Source organism: Brugia malayi (assembly GCF_000002995.4).
Source record: "Brugia malayi strain FR3 genome assembly, contig: Bm_v4_ChrX_scaffold_001, whole genome shotgun sequence".
Lineage (NCBI taxonomy): Eukaryota > Metazoa > Nematoda > Chromadorea > Rhabditida > Onchocercidae > Brugia > Brugia malayi.
The window spans coordinates 16,290,326-16,315,276 of record NW_025062479.1 but is presented as its reverse complement, the minus strand read 5'-3'; the positions used below and the strand labels follow the sequence as shown (position 1 = coordinate 16,315,276).

Genomic DNA, 24,951 nt, shown 5'->3' with positions numbered 1-24,951 from the left:
ATTTCAGTTCATCCATTCATTCATTTCATCATTCTTAACTTCTTTTTCTCATTTCTAATATTTAAACCAATCATTTTCATCATTCCCAAAAATATAAAATAATAATTAAAATGAAAATGAAAAGGGAAGAAAAGCATTGTTATGGAAATAAGAATAAAACAAAATTCATTTTATATTTTGCGGATTTTATACAATTCCCAGTAGAATTTGATTTCTTTTCTTTTCCGTTTTTTCTGTAGTCAATTTAGAATAAAAAAAGGAGTGAAAAACTTTATTTTCTCTTTAATTTCAAGGAGAATGATGGAGAAAGAAAAAGCTAAATGTAGAACATACATTTTGCACCCACGATGATATTAACTTTCATTGAATCAATTGAAATTATATCTCTAATTTAGTACCATAAATTATTAGATACATTCTAATACTATGCTTTTCTCTTATTATTGTCACTGTCATTATTTACTTACTTATTCATCTATTTATTATTATTATTTGTTATCACTTATTATTGTTATCATTGTCATTATTATCATCATTATTACTATTATCATTATTATTAACATTATCGTCGTTAACAGTTATTTCAGAATTTCCTAGCCTTGCGTATATGATTCAGTTTTTGATAAGCTAGTATGATAAGCTGTTGATAGTACTGTAAGCATGTCCATCTCTCCTTGTTCCCTTTGTATTCTTACTGTGCCGTCAGGACGACCCATCCATAAGGATTAATAAAAGGTATTCCTTCTCTTTCTTTCCTTGTCGTCTCTTCCTTCCCACCAATGTTATATGATATCATATTTCAGAAATTTAAGCATAATTATCCCTAATTAATCTCTCCTTCATCTAAAATTGAATAATTGAAAGTGTATTTACAGTTTTGAATTAGTTTCATACCAGATAATTCATGAATTCTAATCATATATTGTAGTTTAAAAGTACAAAAAATGTTTTAAAAAAATGAATATGAAAGTTTTGGATTTCATAGTTCTGAAAATTATGGTTATTCAACAATTCATTTTTATTTATTTATATTTTGAAATTTGCATTTTTTTAAATTTCAGGGTTAACTGTATTCCAATGTTAGTAGTAGTACATGGCGAATTTGCTTAGTTTATTGCTCGTCCTATTAATCGAATTGCAGGAAACGTTTCCCTTCAGTTTAAGTAAGTTTATTTTATGCTAATTAATACAAATTAATGATAAAAAAGAGCATTTTCATGTGAGAGTTTCAAATTTGTTTGAACTACAAAGTTAATAAAATTTAGAAATCATTGATCTAACTAAAGTTAAAATAAAATTATTAAATGATAAATAGCCTTGTCTATGCTTACATTTCTCAAATCATTTAGTTTATTTTACATAATAATTTTTACAATTTGTTTTGACATTTGGAGACACTTTAGGGAGAGAGGAAAGAAGGTCCAGAAATAGCAATCTTGTTATCCATGGATGAATAAATCTATGTAAGCATAAACTATTCGTTAATGAGCCACAGTTTATTGCTCAATTGCATTTTATAAATACTAACAAAGTTCTCTTTTAATTTGAAATTTTATATGACAAAACAGTTGATAATTTCTTTAATATCGAGGAATTAGTACTGCAGAAAAAGTTTTAACAATGAATTATTTTTCTTGACAGTGAATTATTTTTATAAAAAGACCCCTTTTTTCTTTTTAAAAATTACATAAGATTAATTTATCAAATGCAAAATTGAAAGAACAGTAGCATGAGAATTTGAACATGATTAAAGATAAATAACAAATAAATAATTAAAGAAATTAAAATTTTTTTTCATCATAATATATTAATGCTTTATAATATTCCAATAATAAAAATAAAGAAAGAATGAATAATTATTTATCACGTTGTTTACAAATATATTCTTTAGCAATTAAATAAAAGATATAAAAATTGAGCATTATTTATATGATTGATTTCTGATATCGTACGAGAAATTCTGTTGTATCTTTTCTGTCAACAAAAAAAACTTTTATTATTTATTTTTGCTATACAGAAAAACACTAAAAATAAAATAAGTATTTTTGAAGGGAAAATTTAAAGGAAAAGCGATTAGTCTTTATAGTTCATCACATTTTTATTATTATCAATTGATAATGTCGAATAATAACTTTTATGAGATGTGTGATCACTATTTACATATAGACGATGCGTTAATGGTGTAAAGTTGGATGCTTATTGATTAAATGAGTAATCAAATACGGAGCCACTTAATTGAAATTATTTGGAAGAATTATTTATAAATATCAGTTGTCCTTTTATCATTATTTATTTATTATTATTATTATAAGTTATAATTGTTACTTATAATTGTTACTATATATCTGAAACTTTTTTGATATTAAATTTTAGACTTTTTAAGGAAATCCAATTTTTACAACTGCCTAAGGAATGTCTGAGGAATAACTGAATAGCTTGCTAGCTTTCTTTAATTTCGTTATATGCCTAAAACATTACATATTGGTGTTCATTTTAATTCTAAAATACATAAAACAAGATGAATTGATTCCTTTTTCTTTTCTAATACAAGATTCTGTTTTTCATCTTTTTTTTTTTCTCATTTTTAATATATAACAAACGGCTTATTTTCAAAATGTTTCTCAAAATTTAGTGCAACAATTATACATTTCAGTCCAAATTGTTGTTTATTTGATTTCGACTATTACAGTTTGAACTGTGAATGTTCCCTCATTTCAAATTTACTATTAGCATGAAAAAATTTCCGAATATATAGTGAAAGAAGATTTTGTCGTGAAATTGTGATCAGCATCAAAGTTTATTCCTTTGATTAGGAAAACTGCTTAAATAGAATCACTTCAATCCATGATATATGATTATTTATAAAATAGTAAATCAATTAAGATTTAAAACTAAAATATTTTAGAAGAATAGAAGTGATTCTATTTCAAACCTCTGACATGACAGTGAAAAGAGAAGTTGTCATTGAAATTGAGTGCCCCTTACTCGATCGTAGTATTAATAAGTTTTTGTTAGAAGAGAACTTGAAATAATTAACTCCACCGAGGTGAACAATGATCGAAGCAGTACTTGAGAGTATCTTGTAGATGGATGACTAAGTGGAAAATAACTGCTTATGTCAATTACCTTGGCCATCATTTTGAGCCATATGTTCCCACATAATGCAAATTATATTTCGAAGACATAAAACGGAGCAGTGACCTTCGACCGATAGAATTGACGGAAATAGCTTTTAATTTTTAGACAAATTCAAGTGTAGAATATATATAAAGTTTTTTGAAAAGATTTTAGATTTACGATGCAAGCTAATAAAATTGACTTGAAACTGGGATATTGATTGAATATTCAAAATTAAACTTAAGGTGTTGTAAAATTCCATAGTTCCAAAGATTCGAACTGTTATCATAGAATTGTTTCATTGATAAAAGAATAAAATTCGTTCCATATTATCATTCCTTATCAGAAATTTCTTAGGAAAAACATTATATAAAATATAACCTTACTGATCAGTTTGGAGTGCTATAATGGGCAAAAAGATAAATGTTTCAATTACCAGTAAAAATATCAAAAATAAAAATGAGGTCAACTACGGTAGAGAGAGGTCAGTTGTTTCGTGCAAGCTTGTTTACTGATAAAACCAAAGGCTACCGCCCAAAGTAGCTGCGAGAATTCCTAACCTGTGAATTCTTTGGTTAGGAGTGAAAAGTAATAAATCAATTGAAGAGTTGATTTTATGAGACGGTTGATGCCATATCATCCCATTTATCTCTCTAACACTTTCTTCCTAATTGTAAATCATCCTTGAGGATAAATTCCATCAAGGTTGTACTGATATTTGCGCACCGAAATCAATAAATCATTATCACTCGAAGTAATAATAAATAAGATACTATGCAAAAAATGAGAATACAATTGCTAGAATCATTTTTTTCAAACACAAATTGAAATCTTTCAAATTTAATCAATCTCATAAATTGCTATCCCAAAATAAAATTTAAAAAAGAATTTAATAAATTTACATTGTCTAAGTTTTAAGTTTAATTCTTCAGAAAAAGAAGAATTCAAACAAAACTTATTTTATCAACTCTTTTTTTTAATGATCCATATTTTCATACTTTTAAGCACAAAATTTCTTCCCCAAATTAAAAGTTTAAAATTTGATAAAACAAGAAGCGAAAAAAAAAGCAATTGTATGTATATCGTAATAATGATAATAGTTTGATGAAAAGCAAAATAATATTTATTTTCTCAAAAAAAAAAAAATTTTTTTGAATAAGATTATGAAGCGTCAAATTTATGAGGAATTCAATTAACTATTGATTTAAACTTCAAAAAAAGGAAGAAAAAACCATTGAAATTGTCTATAATGATTGAATTATTCCGTTCAATTTATCACTAACTTAATTTAATTTAGTACAAATATTAGTAAATTTAATAGCAATATTTGGAAATGAGTGGAAAAACATTCCTTTTTTAGTTTGCTCGATTTTTTTTTAATTTTATATTTTTATGATAATTTGATATTATCAAAAAATGTTCCAGAGAATAAATTTCGCTGAAAAAATGAAAATATTGAAATATAGAAGTTTTTTGCCTAAAAATATTCCAACTTTTTCCATGAAATGAAAATATCATTGTTTTATTTGATTAGAAATGGTTTTCAGTTGATGATGAAATATTTGCATTTTTTTTCAAGTGATTGTAAAATATTTAAAATTATTATTAAGTATGAGTATGGAAATGTTTCCAACAAAGTTCCAACAAAATTGCAGTGTAGTATATTTCGATGGAGGACATAAAATTCCAATTTTGATTACAAAAAAAGGCTCGGGAAAGTTTTGATGATATCATAAAAGAAACTTTAGTTCATCGTAATAGTGGTGACAATAGTGACTAATATCACTAATAATTAACAAAATAATAAATAGAAAATAATAATAATAAATGAAAAAAAAAATTAATTATAATAATAAATATTATTTAGTTGTGCGATTTTATATGAAATTAGTTTTTGTTATCGTTTTATTATTATTAACATGTGAAATAAAAATGCATAAATAATAGCAAAAATGATGGGAAGGAAATGATAAATAATAAATATCAGTATTAACCCTTAGTAGCAAATATTTTATGATTTCTTTTTCCTTCTCTGGCATCATCTGTTGCTGAAGTAATAAATTTAATTAAGGCGCTGCTTTCCAAAATTTTTTAATATCTGTTATAAAAAGATATCATCGATATTTTATCTCTTTTCATTTCTTTCCATTCTTAGTGGATAAAATAAGGAAAACTTTTGGAGTATTTAAAATTTTTGTTTCTATTTGAATTGAATTGTTACTTCTTCTTACATAAGAAACAAACGAAGTTTAATAAATAAAAATAAGCGATAAATTTATAAATTTTTATTTACTGCTTTTTTTATTATATTTGAAATTTTATTATATTTTGGTTTGTCTTGCCAAAAAAAAAATGACAGTTTTTTTTTTTTTAAATTGGCAATAAAAAGTGTCATTATGGTACCATCTGTTAAGATAATTTTTTAATAACTTCTAAGGACGAAACGGAAAAAGAAAATTGTCCAATAAATTTAATAATAATGAAAACTATTTTTCCTTTGACCTCCAATCCCGTTGATTTACGAAATACTGTACTATAAACATTTTCTTAAATAATATCTCATTAATTAAGATGGATATTACTGTAGGACTAACTTTGTTTTATCATCATTTCTAAAACTTCCAAAAACTATTATTGAGTGCAGATATCCGGATTCTTTCCGGATATACTACCATTCTAGAGTGATAGTTGATTTCTAAATTCATTTCAATAAACAAATACTTTTTGCATTGTTCTAGTTGTTTGCTCATGAACAATAGGAATGGATCTTTGGGAGGGGTCAAAGGTTAAGCTTATGGTAGTTTTTGCTTTTTTATTCTTTCCTGACTAAAAGAAGATTGATTTGAAGATATTAGAAATAGAAAATGGAAACAATAGAGTAGCACAGCTAAATAGGTTATGATTAAATGGAAAAGGGATGACTAGTTCTGAATACAAACATATAATTTACCATTAGCCGACGCCATTAATTAAATACGATATGATACATTTCTCAAATTAAAATGATGGGACAGTACAATGAATAGAAATTTATTTCATTGCTAATTTCCTATAATTAAATTCTTTCCCTTTTTTCTTTTTCCTTTTTTTTCCTTGCTTTTTCGTAAAGGGATCTTTTCTCTTTCCTTCTTTTTTGGAATAACGAGAAAGTTTTTAAATTCTTCCTATTTATCCATTTTATTTTAATATCAATTTTTTTATTTGTTATATTTCAGAAAAATGTGCAAACCCATTGGGTATGGAATCGGGTCTTATCAAAGACAATCAGTTATCGGCAAGTTCAAGTCATGATAAAGACACTACTGGACCACAGAATTCTAGGTTATTTGATAAATTATTTTTGCATCAACTTTCTGTCCCTCATAAAAGTTGCAAATTATTTAAATTTATTTCAATATAAATAAATCTAAATTTTATTATTGCGAGTTTTAAATGAAACTGAACACTTTGATACTGATATAATCAAAGAAAATAAGGGAAATAATTTGAATAGGTCTTTGAACTTTTTTTTTGAATAGCTTTGAATTAAAAAATCTGAATTAATTCAAATCAGTTAATATAGTGAAATCTATCGCAACCTGAGTTTGTCCAAATGGACTTCAGATAAATGAGAAAAATAAGTTCGAATTTCAAATTCATTTCGAATCAGCTTAGCAAATGATAAAGTTTATAATTTTCTAAGCCGATTTAATTCTAAAAACCTTCATAATTCAATGTTACATTTGAAATTAACACACTTGCAAGATTTATTATTTATTGTTGACAAATTGGATTCGTCATATCTTTGCTTAAATTTATGCTCTAACATTATTCCATATCACCGCTTTAAAGTAATTTTATTTGCATAACCTATGGAATTGCTGCAATGAGCAATTAATTGAATTCATTTAAACCATTTGGTCTCTTCTTTATTTACAAAACATTTATTGCCCTGATTTCATCCATATTTACTTAAGTGTAGGAAGATAACAATATGCATAAATATATCTAATAATCAAAGAAATTTTAGAAATAAGGTAAAATTATTGCTAAAGGTTATTTAATTATTAAAATTGCAAACGTTACAATTAAAATTTAAATGAATTTTGGTAAACAAAGACTAAGAATAAAGGTAGGAAAGATTTGTTAACACAATTAATTGTAACTAATTACTGATAAGAAGTTTTAGGTGATACCATGTGATGTTTGTCATAAATTTTCACTCCACATGCATAATGTGTTAGATATGTGTATGTATGAGGTATAAGAAATTTTTTGAAATGAAATTTGAATGTTTCCAATTTTATTTCATATATTTTTCTAAAATAGTAATTAAAAAGGATGCAAAAATCACTCAAATAATCTTGTAAATTTTTCATTCATCTTTTTCATATTTAATCTAATTTGTTAGAGAAAGCAAGGAAAGAAAAATATTTATTGCGATGAAAGATATTTAATTCTAAATACTTCATATTTATTTAATTTAAATTTAATTTAAAATTTTTCGCTCCAGTAAATTGGATTAATTTCATAAAGTACAAAAAAGAAGAAAATCCAATAATTTTACCGCACATTATTTTATTATCATTGTATGCAATATTGCTAATGCATAAAATAACTTAAAAAGAAAAATGAAATTGAATTTAATTGGCGCCAGGCTGCTGTTATTATTATTATTTTATAATCATAATTATTATTATTATTGTTATCATTATTATTATTTTATAATCATAATTATTATTATTATTGTTATCATTACTATTATTATTGTTACTATCATTATTATTATTACTAATTATTATTATTATTATTATTACTAATTATTATTTTTATTACTATTACTATTACATTGCGAATGGAGAAGAAAATAAACGATTACTTCTATTGCTATAATTGATATAGCATAAATGCATTTAAATGATTAAAACCTATTAATTATCAAAATGACATCAATTTTTTTTTTGGATTAGTTTTTTAAATTTGCATTACTTTTATGCACTTATATCATTCATTCCGAAACATTATATAATCTGAAGTTAAGTAAAATTTGTGTAATTTTATCAGTGAATTGGATGAATGATCTGTTAACATTATTGATAAGAACAGTTAGTAGTAGTTGGTGCTGGTAATGGTCAATAACCATTGAACCAATATGAAAAATTTTGTAGCGTTTTCTTTATTCGTGCTAAATGACTGAAATAGGAAAACTGTTAATTGAAAAAATTTTCTGACATATTTAAATATATATAAACAGAAGTAAATTGAACTGAAAAAATTTGATAAAAATTTTTTAATTTTGAAAACTTTATAATTTGATCATTTTCTCTTCTTCTCTAAGTTAGCAAAGTTTATAATGGAAGACTTTAGCAAGCCCATCATGTTAATCTAGTTAAAGTGAAATTGATGCAAAATATTATGAATAAATTTAGTGATGAATGATCTTTCATGATTTCCTTTTCTAAAGGTCACGTTGCACAAACTCGTCACGTGATTTTGCAATTCTAGAAACATCGTGACATAAAGAATATATTTTATAAATAAAAAAATAAATAATATCAAAATGTATTTCGTTTTTTTTTTTTTTTTTTTTTTTTTTTTTTTTTTTTTTTGTAGGATACGGACGGAACGTGGAAGTGGTGCGTGGTGTCCACGTCAACAAATCAACTCTGAAACAGTTGAATGGCTACAAATTGATTTTGATATGGATATGGTGATAACAGCTGTTGAAACACAAGGACGTTTCGATGGCGGACGTGGTCTGGAATATGCGCCAAGTTATATGTTGGAGTATTGGCGTGAAAGTCTTGGTACTTGGGCACGGTATAAAGATGGAAAACAAAATGAAGTAATAGCTGTTCTGTTTCTTTACTTCATTTCTTCGATCAAATTAATAAGTTTAAAATTTGATATTTGAAATATGATTGGAATTAATTTTAATATCTAAAAGTCGATTTTTCAATAAAAAAACAAATATATGATCAGTTTTAAAAAAAGAAAGTTTTTTCACTTTTTGTTTATGAATGAATGATATTTATATAACAGATTGGTGTACACAATAAATAAATTTATCTTCATCGTTTTCATTATTTACTTTTGCAAAATTAACTTAAATAAATAAATAATTAATTGCCTAATTATTGCACAGTAATTATTCAATCAGTTAGGGAAATCTAAGAAATTTAAGAATTATATGCAAATGATTTCTAATATACATAAATAGATGACTATGCAATCATATCAAAAATTTGTTTACTTAGTTATACAATTCATTAAAGCTTGCCACTCATTATATAACAAATGTATATACCAAAGGCAAATAAAATGATGATTTGGGAGAAAATTCTTCAGATTTGCGTAAACTTATATTGTTCAAATTATATAATTCTTCCAAACTATCCAAATTTTCTCCAATAATTTTTTTAAAAAAATTTAAGGCAAAATAACGAAGGTGTGAGAATAACGCAGAGTTAATCATCAAACTTCTCAATAAAGTATCTAAAAAAGAATTTAGTAAGCTAAAGTAAAACTAAGAAGTCAGTTCGTTTTGATCGTATGAAATGTAAAATGTTCGATGTATATTAGACAATATAACAACAAAATATTTTTAATTTTTATATTTTCTTGAATTGAGACGATTGGTATCTTTGATTGCTTACGTAAACGTATAACTTACATTACAGTAAAATAAAGATTAGAAAAAGGAAGTTTTATAGGTGATGGCTGGAAATAGTGATACGCAATCGACAGTATTTCGAGCTTTAGATGGTGGTGTTGTGGCACGAAATTTACGTGTTATACCTGTTTCTGAAGTAACGCGTACCGTTTGCATGCGTATTGAACTCTATGGATGTTCTTATAGAGGTCACAAAATTTTGTCATTTTATCATAATTGGCAGAATTAGAATGGTGTTTAAATAAATTAGAGATTAAATGAGTTACAATTTTAAAAATTGAAAAACGAAAAAGAACCACTTCTACAAACCTGAAATGGTGTCTTTATACTATTTTGATTTTTCAGTTTTCATCGTACAAGTACTATTTCAGATCAAATTTTATCCTATGTAATACCGGAAGGTGATATAATAGACGGTTTAAACCTGAGAGATATATCGTATGACGGAATTACAAATTCATCAGGGTATTTGGTCAAAGGCCTTGGCAAATTATATGATGGTGCTGTTGGCATGGATAATTTTGAGAGCTATCCTGAGAAATGGATCGGTTGGAATAGAGAAAAACGTGGTATTATCAAAAACTTTTTAAATTTTGGTCTTTTTTCTTTTTATTCATATTTGTCATTCGAAGATTAATTTTTTTTTTTTTTTTTTTTAATAAAATGTAAACTATTTATCTTTAAATAAAAAACGGAAGTGAAGAAGTTAACTTTGGTTAAGTTTTCGATAATTAAAGAAAAAAAAAAAACAACTTAAGCTTACTGTTACTTTGTTATCCTAACATTTCGTAAGTTATTACTTTACTAAACTTTTTCCAGCCATTTATTTTGCATGCCATAAAATAGTTTATAATTGCTTAAAACAATCTACAATTTATTTTATTGCATTATTTACTGCTTAACCCTTGCAATACTGTTAGACTTACTTCTTTGCTAATACAAAGTAAAATTTCTATTGTAGGAGCAACTATTACAATTGAAGTATTGTTTGCAAAGAAGAAAATTATCAATGCCATTTTATTTCATGTGTCAAATTTCTTGAAAAGTGGAGCTCAGGTATGGCAGATTATTACACTAAATTTGAGATTATAACTACCATTTAGGATTAAGGATTGGTTGAAGCTTATCCCACAAGATTAAAGATTAATTGAAGCTTATCATTTGCGATTAAAGATTAATTGAAGCCTATCAGTTAGGATTAAAAATTAAATCATGATAATGCTAGCATAATTATATTTTTAAATCACTAAAACTTTGACCAATAAATAGAATAGATTTAATAGCTCGAATCGTGGACCATATTTTTCGAATATTTACGTCTCAATTACGTGTAATATACGTAAAAATTACAAACAAATAATATGTTGCATTTATTCATCAGATATACATGTGCATTTTGATTACGTTTTATTTCTAATAAGATATTTAGTCGTTTATCTTTAACTGTTCATTGCAATTCTTGCATAAAAGAAATTAATTTAAAAAAGAAGTTAATTAGAAGATTATTACCAGTCATCCAGATTTTTTCTCAAATTTAAAAAAGATTTTGTCATGCTGTATATTTTTGAATGTCGGATTAAATTTTAAGTAAATAGTTTTATTATTATTTTAGGTATTTAAACGAGCACATGTATGGTTCTCATCACAAGGTGGAGGTCAATATTCACCGAGAACATTGCATTTTAATTACATCCCTGACAAAAATTTCCAATCAGCCAGGTTTGTTTTATAAATTGTCACAGTGGGATAATCAATCAGTGGCAGGAATAAGTGAAATTGTAATTTTAAGCTATAGAAAAAACTATGACTTTTTAATTGTTCACATCATCAACATCTTTTTTTGAATCCACTACTATGATATAAATATGTGTATTGTGTTCAATATTATTTTTCCTTTCTTTTTTTTTTTCATGTAACAGGATTTTAGATGGGTACGAATACCGGTGCCAAGCCGAATTGCTAAAGAATTACGAGTCGAACTAACTTTCTCAAAAAACAGCACTTGGTTATTGCTGAGTGAAATTAAATTTGAATTTAGTTAGTTTTAGCATTTATTTTTTTAAACTAAGACGGAAATGTTTTGTTCTTAATAATCTGTCCCATTTTAGAACTACAATTATAAGGTTAGAATGCAGATTACCAAACAGTGTACTATTTAATAATTAGTAAAATAATTAAAGAAATGCTATGATTCATAAAAAGTATTGCAGCAAATGAAATGTTTAAATCAGATGATATGGATGACGAGGAATTTGATTTGGATCATCCATCAAATCGAGGTGATACGCTAACTTACTTTGCTATTAATGATGCATCTGAAGATGGCACACGATGGATATCAATCGGTTTGTAATTATAATAATTAATGCCTATCTAAAAAGTTTACAAGAAATTTGTGCACGTCTTTTGTTACCTAATATATATATGTTTTCAAGTAATTGCTAACTCATTGATGAAAAAAAAATGAAAAAAAAAAAAAAAAGTTTTAAGTTCATTTTGATCTATGCAATATTTGAATTATAATCGATGATATCATTCAAACTTGCATAGCACTTCATGCATTAATATTAAACAGTATTTTCGGAATTTTAAAATTTTTAAATTAGAAATGTGATATGATATTAATATTTTCAGCTGTAATAATATCACTTCTTTTCCTATTCTGTGCTCTCATTATTCTTTTCTATTTGCTATGGATTTATCGTCGTGCATTTTCACGAAAAGGACCATTTATAGTGTTAAAAAAAAATTCGAAAGATGTACGAATGGCAGTTGAAAAACAAACAATTAAGGTTTCTTATTTTTAAAAATCATCCAAAATTTTTAAGTGAAATTTCCACTCGAATTTTGTAAAAAATTATACAGAAATGATTACGAAAAAGCAAGATTTATCATATTAAAATTTGCTTAAAATTGCTAGTCAAAATTTAGAATCTCATAATCGCTTAAGAATGAAATTATAATCATAATTGTATCCTTTTCAAAAAGTCGATTTAAATTTTTCTTCTCTTGAAATTAAAATATCAATAAAATATTGATATTATTTTTAGCGTACGTCACCTAATGCTTATTGTATGACCAATGACAACATGCAAAATTCGTTATTGGAAAAACTTCACGCTAATCAGTCTTCAGGTAGTGAATATGCTGAGCCAAACTACATCAGGTATACTCCTTTATTTTGTGAATTACTCTATCTATGAATTGCAAAATGCTTCTTCGATTTGATAAATTAAATATGTGACATCTTAGAAAATTTTTAATCAGCGATCTGTGTGGTAAAGGTTATTGTATGAAAAAAAAAAAAAATCAGATCATAGGTATGAAATTTTCAGTAATGTGAAATGAAGCATAATATTATCTAAAGTTTATATGTGTCAAAGATTTTTACGGCATGCTGAAATATTGTTTAAAGATTTTCAATGCTTCATTGCAACGATTCTGAGATTAACATAAAATTGAATTACTTCTTTTTTATGTTACTTCTTTGCATCGTTAATTGAACTAACTTATCACTAGCAATGATATGGAAATTATCGGAGTTAACAATACAACCATATGCGATCCCACAAAATCTCTTACCAATTCCACAATTCATTATGCTTCAAATGATGTTTGTATGCGACATCCACGACAATTAGGATATGCGTTAATGGAGTAAGTACTTCTACAAAAAAAAATTGAACCCATAAACATTGACAAATGTCGCTTCGCAGTCCCAAATATCAATTGACCATTTTTTTTCCCTATCATTTTGTTTTTAAGGAATTCAATGACATCTCAAATAGCTAGCGGTTATGATACAAATAGATCAACAAATTTCGTCGAAATTGATTCAAAATGTCTAAGATTTCATGAACATTTGGGTAATAGTCGATTTGGTGAGGTTGGTTAATTAGCTTATTGCTTAATTGTTGAGAATTCTTCTTTTTCGAAAAAATAGGAGAAATAATGCCTTATTTCGAGTACTGTAATGCAGTAGCAATAAGCAAATTTATCGTTCAACTGATCATTTCTACCTTAACGACTCTAAGAATTCAGATTTGGCTTTGTCAATTGGAACAGCGTACAATGGTGAATAAAACATTCCATAGAAGTCGTGATAATCGAAGAGAATTTGAAATAATTGTGGGTGAATTAAGTAGTCTAAGGCATCAAAATATATTAGAAGTGATTGGTGTCTGCTTCGATGGTGTATTAACAAGCTGTATTCATGAATATATCGAACAGTATCTTGATCAGTATCTTCGAAGCCTGAACAATGAGATATCATACAGGTCAAAGATTGCTTCTTCTTCGAAATTTTCAAAATGTTTACAATTGCTAATGTAAGAAAATGATTTAAAATCAACAAACATCACGCATAGATATGTACATCTCATATTAATAACTTTCATTTATATTAGCCTATTGCAGGACTGAACTACTACTATCAGTAAGCACGCAAATTGCAGCTGGAATGTCATATTTGGAATCTAAAAATTTCATCCATGGAAATCTTTCGGCGAGTAATTGTATGGTTGCTAATGATGGTACCGTTAAACTCACCAATTTCAATATGGCTTATACATTGGATCACTTGGAAACAGATGATCCAATAGATCGTGGACGAATGCGGTGGATGTCTTGGGAGGCAGTCGCAGAAGTAAGATCACATTTAAAATTAATAACTGAAAATAAAATTGACTTAAGAATTGAGAAATTCCGAAGTTTTGTGCTTTAATTTAATCTTTGGATAATTCATTGGTTTAGAATTTTGAAATGGTCACAACTGAATTAAGACATAGTAAATGGTGACAGATGATAGATGAGGAAGTAATAAATAAATAAAATGTAAAAATGTAATTTGAGTGAAATAGATATAATAAATAACTTTAGTAAAAATAATGATGTGACAAGTATCAATAATTTACATTCATTAATGTTTATTCTTACACTTAGACCAAGGATGGAATAGTAATTTACATTATTATGGTTACAAGAATACAATTTTGTTGCTCATAATGTTTGTAATAAACTGATAAAGTTAAAATTAATTATTATAATTATGTTAATTTCCAGAAAAAAATTACAATTAAAGGCGATGTATGGTCGTTCGGTGTTACACTTTGGGAAGTCCTTAATGGTTGTCATAAATATCCTTATAAAATGATGACTGATAACGATGTATATCGAAATTTATTATTTATGCGACAAAATGGGATGTTAAAGGTTAGTGAATAAATGAATGGAAATGTCATGTCTACATTAACCTTCTGTTATCACTTATCAGTATGCATGTATTCATGCCTTTGCTTTTTATTTTATTATATTGAAAATTAAGGATTGAATTTATTTAATTTTTTAGGAACCTCTGAGGCTTTAGTTTATATACACTCTTACTTTTTAACTTCTCATCATTGCAATAACATAGTCAGTATATATCAAAATTTATTTAAAAAGCCCTGTTATTAGAGTCCTAATCTAGTGTAAAACATTCAGTGTTTTATAATCTTTGAAATTGATTAAGTAGTCATGAATTTTTAAAAACAAAATTCCATTTCTTAGTTCTATTTGGAAAGGCCCGACTTTTCATCTGTCAATTTTTACCAAGAATTTATACTGCCATGCTGGAACGGTAATTCAGAGGAACGTCCCACGTTTCACTCATTACATCGTCGATTGCAAAATGTTACTTGCGCACAAATGAGTGAAGATTGCTACTATTGATGATTATATGGGAAATCTCGAGAGATGATTACTGAACACATATCATTATTTTTGTGTCTTAATTTATTTTCATATTGATAAATTGATATGTTGTTGAATATTCCAAACGGAAAAAAAAATTCTCGTATAGGATAAAGGTATTACAAAGTCAAGCAATTAAGTGAAGCTTCTAATTTCAACGACATACCTCACGTATACTTCCTCTGATTGGATCGACTGCTATCATAAGAGTGGAGCCAAGAATAACTCTCAAACAATTACAGCCAAAGACATATAATTGGCCACAAATATGCGAGTGATGTAATATGGCTATTTATATACGGATACTAAATAAGTTTGGAAACATTTAATTTAATTGTGAGAAATTCCACGGTTTAAAGAAATATTGCTTATGTAATGGAGAAAGAAAAGACAAATTTGTCACTCAGTAATTCTGCCGGAAATAAACTAGAAAAATTGTCAATCGAACAATGCATGTTTAACCATCTAAAGCAAAGGATAAATGACATTTGTAAAATCTTAAATTAACGGAATTAATATAAACTAAATAAAACATTGGTAGTAAGAAGTAGTACTGGAATATGAGAGAAAATATGGAATGATATAATCATAAAATAACATTGTTATCAGTGAACAGAGACTGAGAAATAGTTTCAATGTGTGCATCGCAGTAGTAACAGTGATTGAGAGTAAATGAGCAAAAAAAGAGTGAATACTTATAACAAAGATGAGATAATGAAATTATGCCTTAATAAATAAATAAACAAATATATATACGTTTATATTCTCGGAGATGTCTACATAATACTTCATTTCCAATTGATTCTTGTTACAACGATTTTATGATAATATAATCATAATGATATCACCGTCAATAATGAAATTCAGAATTAAACAATTAAGTATTACATGTATATACAATCTTAGCATTTTAATGAAGTAAATAAATAAACATATATATATATATATATAATCTAACCAATTTTGTGAATTACATACGAGCAAAGCATGATGGAACTGATACGGTTCATTGCACGGCTCTATTTCGAATATTTTTTTTTTTTTTGTTTTAGATTTTGAAGCACAAACACGTTGCTTTTATTATTTATAATTTTCATGAAAGCATCACCCAATATCGTCACGTGAATGAAAAAAATATATCACCAAGCAGTTAAATATGTTCTTAAATCCATTACACAACCAATTTACAACAATCGCTCTGGTGAGATGGTGTATTGTCGCAATGTCCCAATCGGATGGAGCACAAGGATATGTGATGGAATGCTGAGGCTTAATTTATATTGGATCTGCTGGAGTGGCTAAGGCTTAGGGCTTTTTTTTCAATGTGTTATCTGTTTATTGTTGCCATTTGTGTATAGTAGAGTGATAAGCAATTGTATTAACAATATTTAAATGTGGCATTTCTTTCTTCATGCAAATTTTTAGGTTGCAAAACGAGAATTCTGTATCATTGTCTTTTTTGTTATTTTAGCTTTAATTCATTACCGCAATTTAATAATTTTATTTGGACAGTTAGATATTGGTGTTGTTTTCACCAGTGTATCGTTAACATTCATCGATTAACATATTTGAGTTGAGTTATCATTAGATTAATAATTATTTGTTATATTAATTGCTGCCTTGATTTGTTGATTGAATTTAAGGACATGAGTGATGCTATTTCCTTATTTCTTTCTTTTCATTAATCGGATATTAGTGTTAGCATAGTCTACATATCCATTATTTATTGTTGATTAGTTTGGCATACTTAATGTAATGCGTTTAATAGTACAGTTCAGTAAGGTTTATAGCTGGGTGCGACATATGCGAATCTTCTAGCTCGATCTTTGTAATATATGTAATATATTAACGGTCTTTTTTCTTTCAGATATTTGGTGAAGCGATTTTTGCGTGAATATGTCTGACCAGTGGGTAACCGAAGCAAATGACGTTACTGGTTATGATGAACCACTAGGTCCGTCAGAGGCACCAGAAGTGAAACTTTTTGGTAAATGGTCACTGGACGAAGTTCACATTTCCGATATTTCCTTAGTGGTCAGTTTTATGTATGCTTTTGTTGTTATCTACTGTTGCTTAACCTTAAAGTGAAGCAAGTACACGTACGTTAATTGAAAAATTAATGCCACATGAATGGTTCAGGCTTTTTTTTTCATATTACTGCTTTGATAGAAATGAAACTCGCCAGCAAATCAGTGCTTTGCAGGATTACATTGCCGTAAAAGGGAAATCAGCAAAATACCTTCCGCATAGTGCTGGTCGATATCAAGTCAAGCGTTTTCGTAAAGCGACATGCCCACTGGTAGAAAGACTTGCATCAACAATGATGATGCATGGTCGGAACAACGGAAAGAAGCTGATGACTGTGCGTATCGTCAAACATGCTTTCGAAATAATTCATTTGTTGTCTGGCGAGGTGCTCTCTTTTTTTACCTATTTCTTTTTTTTTGACTAACTTATTTTGTCACTAGCTTTCCGGCTCGTCTTATTTCAGACATAAAATCCAGAAAAATGACAAACTACGAAATGTGCGAAATTTTGTATCATGAAAATAAAGATACAAGAGCTTGATTTTCCTAACTAGTTTATTCAGAATACTGCTGATTAAGATAAAATTCAAGATGTTTTGCATTTTGAAAGTATTCGATATATACATATTAAGTAACTTTCAGCAGCAAAAATGTGCAGATAAGGAATATTAGAGAAGAAAGTAGTGCATAATTATAGCATAAGTTAGTTTAACTCGCAGAAGAAACAGGATTTTTCTTTTATGGGTTTAAACATTCATTGCAAGGTATAATTCATTTCAGAATCCTGTGCAAGTACTTGTTCACGCTGTTATAAATAGTGGACCAAGGGAAGATTCAACACGTATTGGTCGTGCAGGTACAGTAAGGCGGCAAGCTGTTGATGTGTCACCTCTTCGTCGTGTAAATCAGGTCTTTTTTATATTTGAAGAGCGTTGTTGTCATTACCAAAATGTATATAGACTGTATGCATTCTTATTATTGTATTTAGAAAACGACAACAGGAACCTCTGTTTAGTCCTAGACAGCACATATTTCGAATTTCTTTGAGAAAGATAAAGTTGGGAGTTTTTTGAATTGAAGTTTTACCTCTCTGCAATTATTTCTTCTGTTACGCATCAAATAATGTTTCATCCCCCTACTACTTGGTGAGACTAAAAAGTGACGCATAACTTCAGCTTATTATTGTTTCCTAAAGAGAAAGTGTAATTTTGTTACAGGCTATTTGGCTGCTGTGTACTGGTGCACGTGAAGCTGCATTCCGTAATATCAAATCAATTGCGGAATGTTTGGCAGACGAATTGATCAATGCAGCGAAGGGGTCGTCGAATTCTTATGCAATCAAAAAGAAAGACGAATTGGAACGTGTTGCGAAATCAAATCGTTAAATCGCATGTTTTGTTGGATATATTGTTCTTTTTGTCAGATTGAATAAGCTTTTATATCATATGATTTGAACAAAATTTGTTATTAAAAAGATTGTTCGTTATAAAATTTTATGGTAGCACACTGTATGCATGCATCTACATTTGACTCTCAGACTGTATTTCCTACCAGCCTACCTAGTTCATCCCTAATTTAAAACAAAGAACGCATCAGTCGAAAGACTCCAGCTAATCTTTGTTCAAACGACGGTAGTCCAATTTGTTTCCATCAAAAGAGATTGGGATTATGCCTTTTATTTGCGAAAAGATCTAGAAAGCAATGCTTTTGGTTTTCATGTATGTAATATTTGCATGCGAGAATCCAGAAATTTCAGGATTGTAGAGTGAAATAACATTTCAGCATAGTTATTTTGAAATATTAGGCAGAAATTAGTGGCTTCTGTGAGGGGCAGGTGGTATTTCGCGAAAGGTATTTCAGAATTGCGGTTAAGGAAATTCATGTAAGGTTAAACACTACTTATTGTCTATCCTCTACATGAATGATACAAAATTTGAATACAAGAATTGTCTTTGAATTTTATCGGCAAAATTTTCTCATCTGTTTTATTTTACTGTGTATTGCAAAACTTTAAGGGAACGGTTACTTTCAGACTGAGTAAAATGAAAACCGAACAAGAAGCAAGTGATCGTACTGCACGCTGTTTTAATCGATTGCAAGCAGTATTGAGGCGTGATGGTAGTATACCGGAAATTGGCTTGCCTGTGCAAGCCATTGGGGGATTTCTAGCACGTTTAGCAAGTTTAGACTCTAATAATCGCTTCGATACAATATGCGTTGGAGCTGGCGAACGTGAAGGTCGTATTCTATCGCCACTGGTTCAACAGCTACATTACGGTTTAGCGCATGGAATCGGCAGATCTGGGAATTTAACCGAGCGTCAACCAAAAGCCATTGGTTCGTCCATTCTTTCAGAAATTGCCAATAAGCTTGCCTTGGATGCTATTCGTTGTCTTGGGATACCAAGTACGAAAGCAGCCATGGTAGTACCTGTTGCAACCGGTATGGCACTTTCGCTATGTTTGAGTGCATGGCGACACACGAAACGTCGCGCCAAATTTGTGGTTTTTCTACGTATTGATCAAAAATCATGCTTCAAATCCATTTTTACTGCTGGCTTTGAACCGATTATAATTGATGGTATCCAAGAAACTGTGATAAGTGATGGGCTGATTACGGATCTTACTGCTTTGAAAATTGTTTTGGAGAAACAAAAGGATGAAATTATCGCCGTGCTAAGCACCACTTCCTGTTTTGCTCCTCGTCAGCCAGATAATTTAATTGCTGTCGGTGAATTATGTACCAAATATGGTGTAAAACATTTGGTAAATAATGCTTACGGTTTACAATCATCAGAATGTCGAAATCGGATCGAAGAAGCCGGTTCAGTAGGATATATCGATGCTTTTATACAGTCAACGGATAAAAATTTCTTAGTACCAGTAGGTGGTTCTATCGTGGCAACATTTGATAAAAAATCCTTGGATATGATAGCTAATTTCTATCCTGGACGAGCCTCCATCGTACCATCGCGTGATTTGTTGATTACGTTGTTGCAGTTAGGTAAAACTGGGCTAAAAGAGCTTTATAACACGCAGCAAACGAATTTCCAAGTCTTGCATGCAACAATGCAGGAATATGCTGAAACCATTGGACAGAAGGTGAGGGAATTTCAGAAATATACATAAATCAATAGATGGATAGATAGAATAAAAATAGCAAACCGTTAGAATGATAGGCAGGACAGCATATCTCTTCCAGCAGAAGTAGTATCTATTAATCGGATTTCTTGAAGTCAAGAAATCTCTATAATTTCCACACTGTTGTTATATATGTGTTGAACTTCTCTTGCCGGTCACTTATGTATGCAACCGGTAAAAAAAAGCAGTGCAAGCCATGATATCATCAGTTCGGATGTCTAATGTGATAAAACTGAGCCTGAAAAACATTCTGGTGGGTATGATTTTACTTTAAAATTTTCATTATCTGACATCAAAATTTCATGGGATTCTACATTTGGCGAACTTACAATCAGTCAAGCATTTGACTGAGTAAAACCCATACTCTGGAGTTTGCTTTGATTTTGTTTCAGGTCATGGAAGTTAAAATGAATCGGATTTCCTTAGCAGTCACATTGAAGGGTTGGACAAGCCAACAACAAAATGCTTTCGGTGCTCAGTTGTTTAGTCGCGGTGTCACCGGTGCTCGAACGATACCAAATGGCTTGTCAAGAACAATTGACGGCTATGAATTCTTCAATTTCGGCTCACATTCATCACGAGAACATGACGGTTACTTGAATGTTGCTTGTGCAATCGGTATGACAACGCAAGAAATCGAAGAATTAGTGAAGGTACTCAAAGAGGAAACTCCAAAATGGGCCTTTTCCTCGTCTATTAATGCTAAAGGTATTTATCCGTAATGTTAGGATTATATGGTTCATTTGTCTATCCATGACTCATCTCAACTTCTTGATCATAATTTTGAAATTTTACCGCTTGACTTCTAAATTCTAATTAAGACTTAAAATTTGGTTGGACAATGCCCTTTATCATGATAATATTAATTGTACGGTTTTAATGTCCTGTGGAAGTATAATTTATATAAATATGGTTGGCTAATTTTCGTATTACGAGGCAGGGACGATAATGTTCCCATGATGGAATCATAATTAGATATAAGTTTCACAGTGGATTCGTTAGAAAGAGTATATAAGGGAAAAATGCAGAGACAGACAACCAGAAGTCTGTCAGTTTCTACACTATTATATTCCTGCATTATCGATAGTTCTGCTTTATACATCATTAATTATAATTAGATTGCCAATTATGCTTCAACCTAAAAATCTTTACACTAAAGTAATATAAGTTTTAACTTAGAAATGATTATTTTGCAGATAGGAGTTCAACACGTCAAGATAATGCTAATTGTATCACAGCATTACCATGCGCAGAAGATATACAAGCAAATGAAAGCTGCGCATAATTTATTCGTATTTTTAATGTATTTTTTCAGTGTCTTGATCTCTAGACCCATATCCTATTCTGTCATTTTTCTTTTTTTTTATAGATTTTTTCCATTCCAGATGATAACGGAAATGCATTTAATTTATTTGTTAAATTGTAAGGAATCCCACGAAAATCAAAAAGATCGGAGCGTGAGCCCTTGATAAAAGCATCTATTTTTATTTTTTCAAATATTTTCCAAGAATGTTCCAAATGAATACTTTCGAACAAACTTTTAAAGAATGCATTAGTATTAGCGCAAACTTCATCGGAAACTTCCAAATTGTTTGAATGTCTCCTTACGAAAATGTATAATACGAGCACTATTTAGATCGTACATCATTTGAACAAAAGGCAAAAATATCCCTTCTTTTCTTGAATGTATAACTACCCTTATATCAGTTGAGAAGTTAGTTAAGTCTGGAATTCACTGGAACTGTTCCTGCTTTCTTTGCTCATCGTTTAAAGAGTGGAAACATATTGTGATTTTGAACCCAACAAATCAACTATGAATTGTTACAAGATGTAATGAAACAAGAAGAATAGGATTTCTGGGATTAATTGCTATTTTGGAACAAAGAAAATATGCCAATGTTATCCAAAATTCAGCATTCTGGAAGCAATAAGGATTTTAAAACATAATTTATTACTTTTATTAATGACGCATAACATTTGCAACGAATTTTCGAGAAATCTTTCGCATAGGATTACATATAATTGACTTACATATAATTGACCAAAATATATATCAGTGGAGAAGTACATTAAACGTTACATTTAAATCTAAAAAAGGAAAGTTAACATTAAAAAGATATGGAAAGTTTGATCAAAACAGGAACGAAAGCCATGCTAAAATATACATCACACCACCGATCGGAGTGTATTTTCTCAGACAGTCTTTACCAGTCATACTGTAATGGTAGCAAGATCCAGAGAAGACTACCATACCACCGAGGAAAAGCGAAACAGTAAGCCATGGGAAGCGTGCCTTATTAGCAAGGAATAGCATTACTGAATGTATCAGATGATAACGATTTCCGGTTTCAAAAGCACGAACACGCCGTTCATCTGCATTTCCACCTTCACGTAAAACATGTGCTCCATATGCACCTAGTGATATTGCCAAAACACCTGAGAAACCTGCCAGACGGACCAAATGTGATTCTTTTATAAAGCCCTAGAAAAATCAGAAACGGTAAGATATAAAAAGGTAACTTATCATTGAAGATACATAACAAGAAATCTCAGCATTTTACCCAGGATAAATAAATACCATAAAAAAGTTTTTTCAAGATTATAATTTGGTAAGTTTTTTTGTAATTTCAAATTAAAGTTTACTGCAGTTTTTTAGCTGCAAATTTTCAGATTATATCGACGTAGTTCCGGTACTTATTTTCAGCACTCATTTTTCCAAATTTAGTAAATTTATACTTTTTTGGTCGAAACAGTATATTCGAGAATAGCACGAACCGATCAATAGTCTATGATTTGTCGGGGGTTTTATTAGATGGACAACCAAGAAAAGTAAGCCGGACTATTAAGTTCTCCCATATTCTAGGTTAGCAGTATTAAAGACTACCAGTGATTACCAATACCATAAGTTACCAGTGTCACAATGGGTGCTTTCGAAGACACAGCAGTATGGCAGCCTTTTGGTGGACATACTGAATCCAAGAGTTTCCTCAAATAATCCATCAGTACTATTGTTTGATCCAGCTCGGACCGAAAATTTTTCAGATAACTATCCAGGTCAGCGAGAATACGTGGACAGTACCGCACGTGATAAGTTTTGCTAAAAGATAACTGAATATTTATATAAATACAGCTCAATAATTGGTTTCAAGTTAGTACGTCGTGTCACAATCGTCGAATTCGGATCATCAAAACTTCCCCCTAAATAGTTATGAAACTGCTTCACATAGATCATAAACTCAACACACGAATACTTCAAAACTCGTAGTGAAAGAACCAAGCTAATTAGAAACTCGAAATGAAAGTATCTCCCAAACATCTCCGAAAGCTAACTCTCAACGAAGCTCAGCTTAATATCCACTGGCACGATTGGAAGAAGAGACGAAATTTTGCATACTGCTCTCCACCAGTGTTCACCGTCTTTCTGGTTGGCATGCAACGTTTCCGGTGCAGCGTGGGCCGTTGTTGGTGTAATGACGTTGGAAAGACTGGAAAGTTGGTAGTACAGCTAAAGTTTCTGAAAGAGAACGTTCTGAAATCTCTAATTTTAATTATTAGTTTCTCAAGTCTTTAAATGTTTTAGTCTCACGTATCATACGTACGTTGCTCATGACATATGAAGCATCACAAATCGTTTCATTCATTTAAAAGCAATCTTCATTCATGTTAACAGCGAATAAAATTCATTTGACGATGTGCTGTTATAATATGCATATTTTGATATATTAATATTTAAATACGAAAAATTTGAAATCTTATAGTCATTTACACCATCCATTAGTTGGATATTTTTTTCAATATGTTTTGAAGTTTTATTCCAGAGAATCTAAGTATTAATGAAGAATTTGTTCAGCATATTTATGATGCTTCTTAGAAATTACATTTATAGTTAACTGTGTTATTCGTAGAGTCCAATCTTCGGTTTTTTTTTTTGAATATTGTTAGTTTTCTTGTTATAGCAAAGATAACTTCACAATCATTGAATTCGAATTTGAAATTAAGTATCCTGATTTGACATTATTATTATTACTATTATTTATTATTTTTCAACTCATAAGGCAAAGCAATCAACCATCTCCTATGCACTATATTAGCTTGATTAAGCATCTGGAATATAAGGATATCCGAGATGTTATACTTACAAATTTCTCTTCAGTTTGCATGCTGAAGTTTCAAATTTTTTATTTTTATTACCTTTTCTGCTTTTTGTTTCTATCAACTTTTTACAACTCGCCTTTCAGAGATTTCATTTCACATTCATCCGGTTATCTTATTATTGCTTTACAAA

The 24,951-nt window shown here is 29.1% G+C and overlaps 4 protein-coding genes across 5 annotated transcripts; 3 read left to right on the top strand and 1 right to left on the bottom strand.

Moving 5' to 3' along the window:
- Positions 1-1,093: 1,093 nt before the first annotated feature.
- Bma-ddr-2 lies at positions 1,094-15,478 on the top strand (the record flags this gene model as incomplete). Of its 2 annotated transcripts, XM_043075061.1 has the most annotated exons (17): positions 1,094-1,163; positions 6,333-6,438; positions 8,710-8,941; positions 9,810-9,957; positions 10,141-10,338; positions 10,731-10,825; positions 11,382-11,488; positions 11,697-11,806; positions 11,980-12,114; positions 12,404-12,561; positions 12,820-12,935; positions 13,289-13,426; positions 13,535-13,655; positions 13,811-14,046; positions 14,186-14,414; positions 14,831-14,980; positions 15,317-15,478. In XM_043075061.1, the coding sequence occupies 17 exons, from the start codon at positions 1,094-1,096 to the stop codon at positions 15,476-15,478; spliced, it is 2,511 nt and encodes an 836-aa protein (XP_042930995.1). The 2 variants fall into 2 exon arrangements, with proteins under 2 accessions (XP_042930995.1, XP_042930996.1); XM_043075062.1 differs by lacking the exon at positions 1,094-1,163 and having other exon boundaries at positions 6,356-6,438.
- Positions 15,479-17,395: 1,917 nt separating this feature from the next.
- Bma-rps-5 (40S ribosomal protein S5, putative) lies at positions 17,396-18,911 on the top strand (the record flags this gene model as incomplete). The annotated part of the gene is made up of 4 exons (XM_001896983.2): positions 17,396-17,533; positions 17,703-17,912; positions 18,307-18,435; positions 18,744-18,911. The coding sequence occupies 4 exons, from the start codon at positions 17,396-17,398 to the stop codon at positions 18,909-18,911; spliced, it is 645 nt and encodes a 214-aa protein (XP_001897018.1).
- A 657-nt stretch (positions 18,912-19,568) lies between these two features.
- Bma-secs-1 (putative 53.4 kDa protein D1054.13 in chromosome V, putative) lies at positions 19,569-21,951 on the top strand (the record flags this gene model as incomplete). The annotated part of the gene is made up of 3 exons (XM_001896985.2): positions 19,569-20,627; positions 21,059-21,374; positions 21,863-21,951. The coding sequence occupies 3 exons, from the start codon at positions 19,569-19,571 to the stop codon at positions 21,949-21,951; spliced, it is 1,464 nt and encodes a 487-aa protein (XP_001897020.2).
- An 846-nt stretch (positions 21,952-22,797) lies between these two features.
- On the bottom strand, positions 22,798-23,666 carry Bm7265 (CG4686-PA, putative; the record flags this gene model as incomplete). The annotated part of the gene is made up of 2 exons (XM_001896986.2): positions 22,798-23,148; positions 23,577-23,666. The coding sequence occupies 2 exons, from the start codon at positions 23,664-23,666 to the stop codon at positions 22,798-22,800; spliced, it is 441 nt and encodes a 146-aa protein (XP_001897021.2).
- Between the last annotated feature and the right edge of the window lie 1,285 nt (positions 23,667-24,951).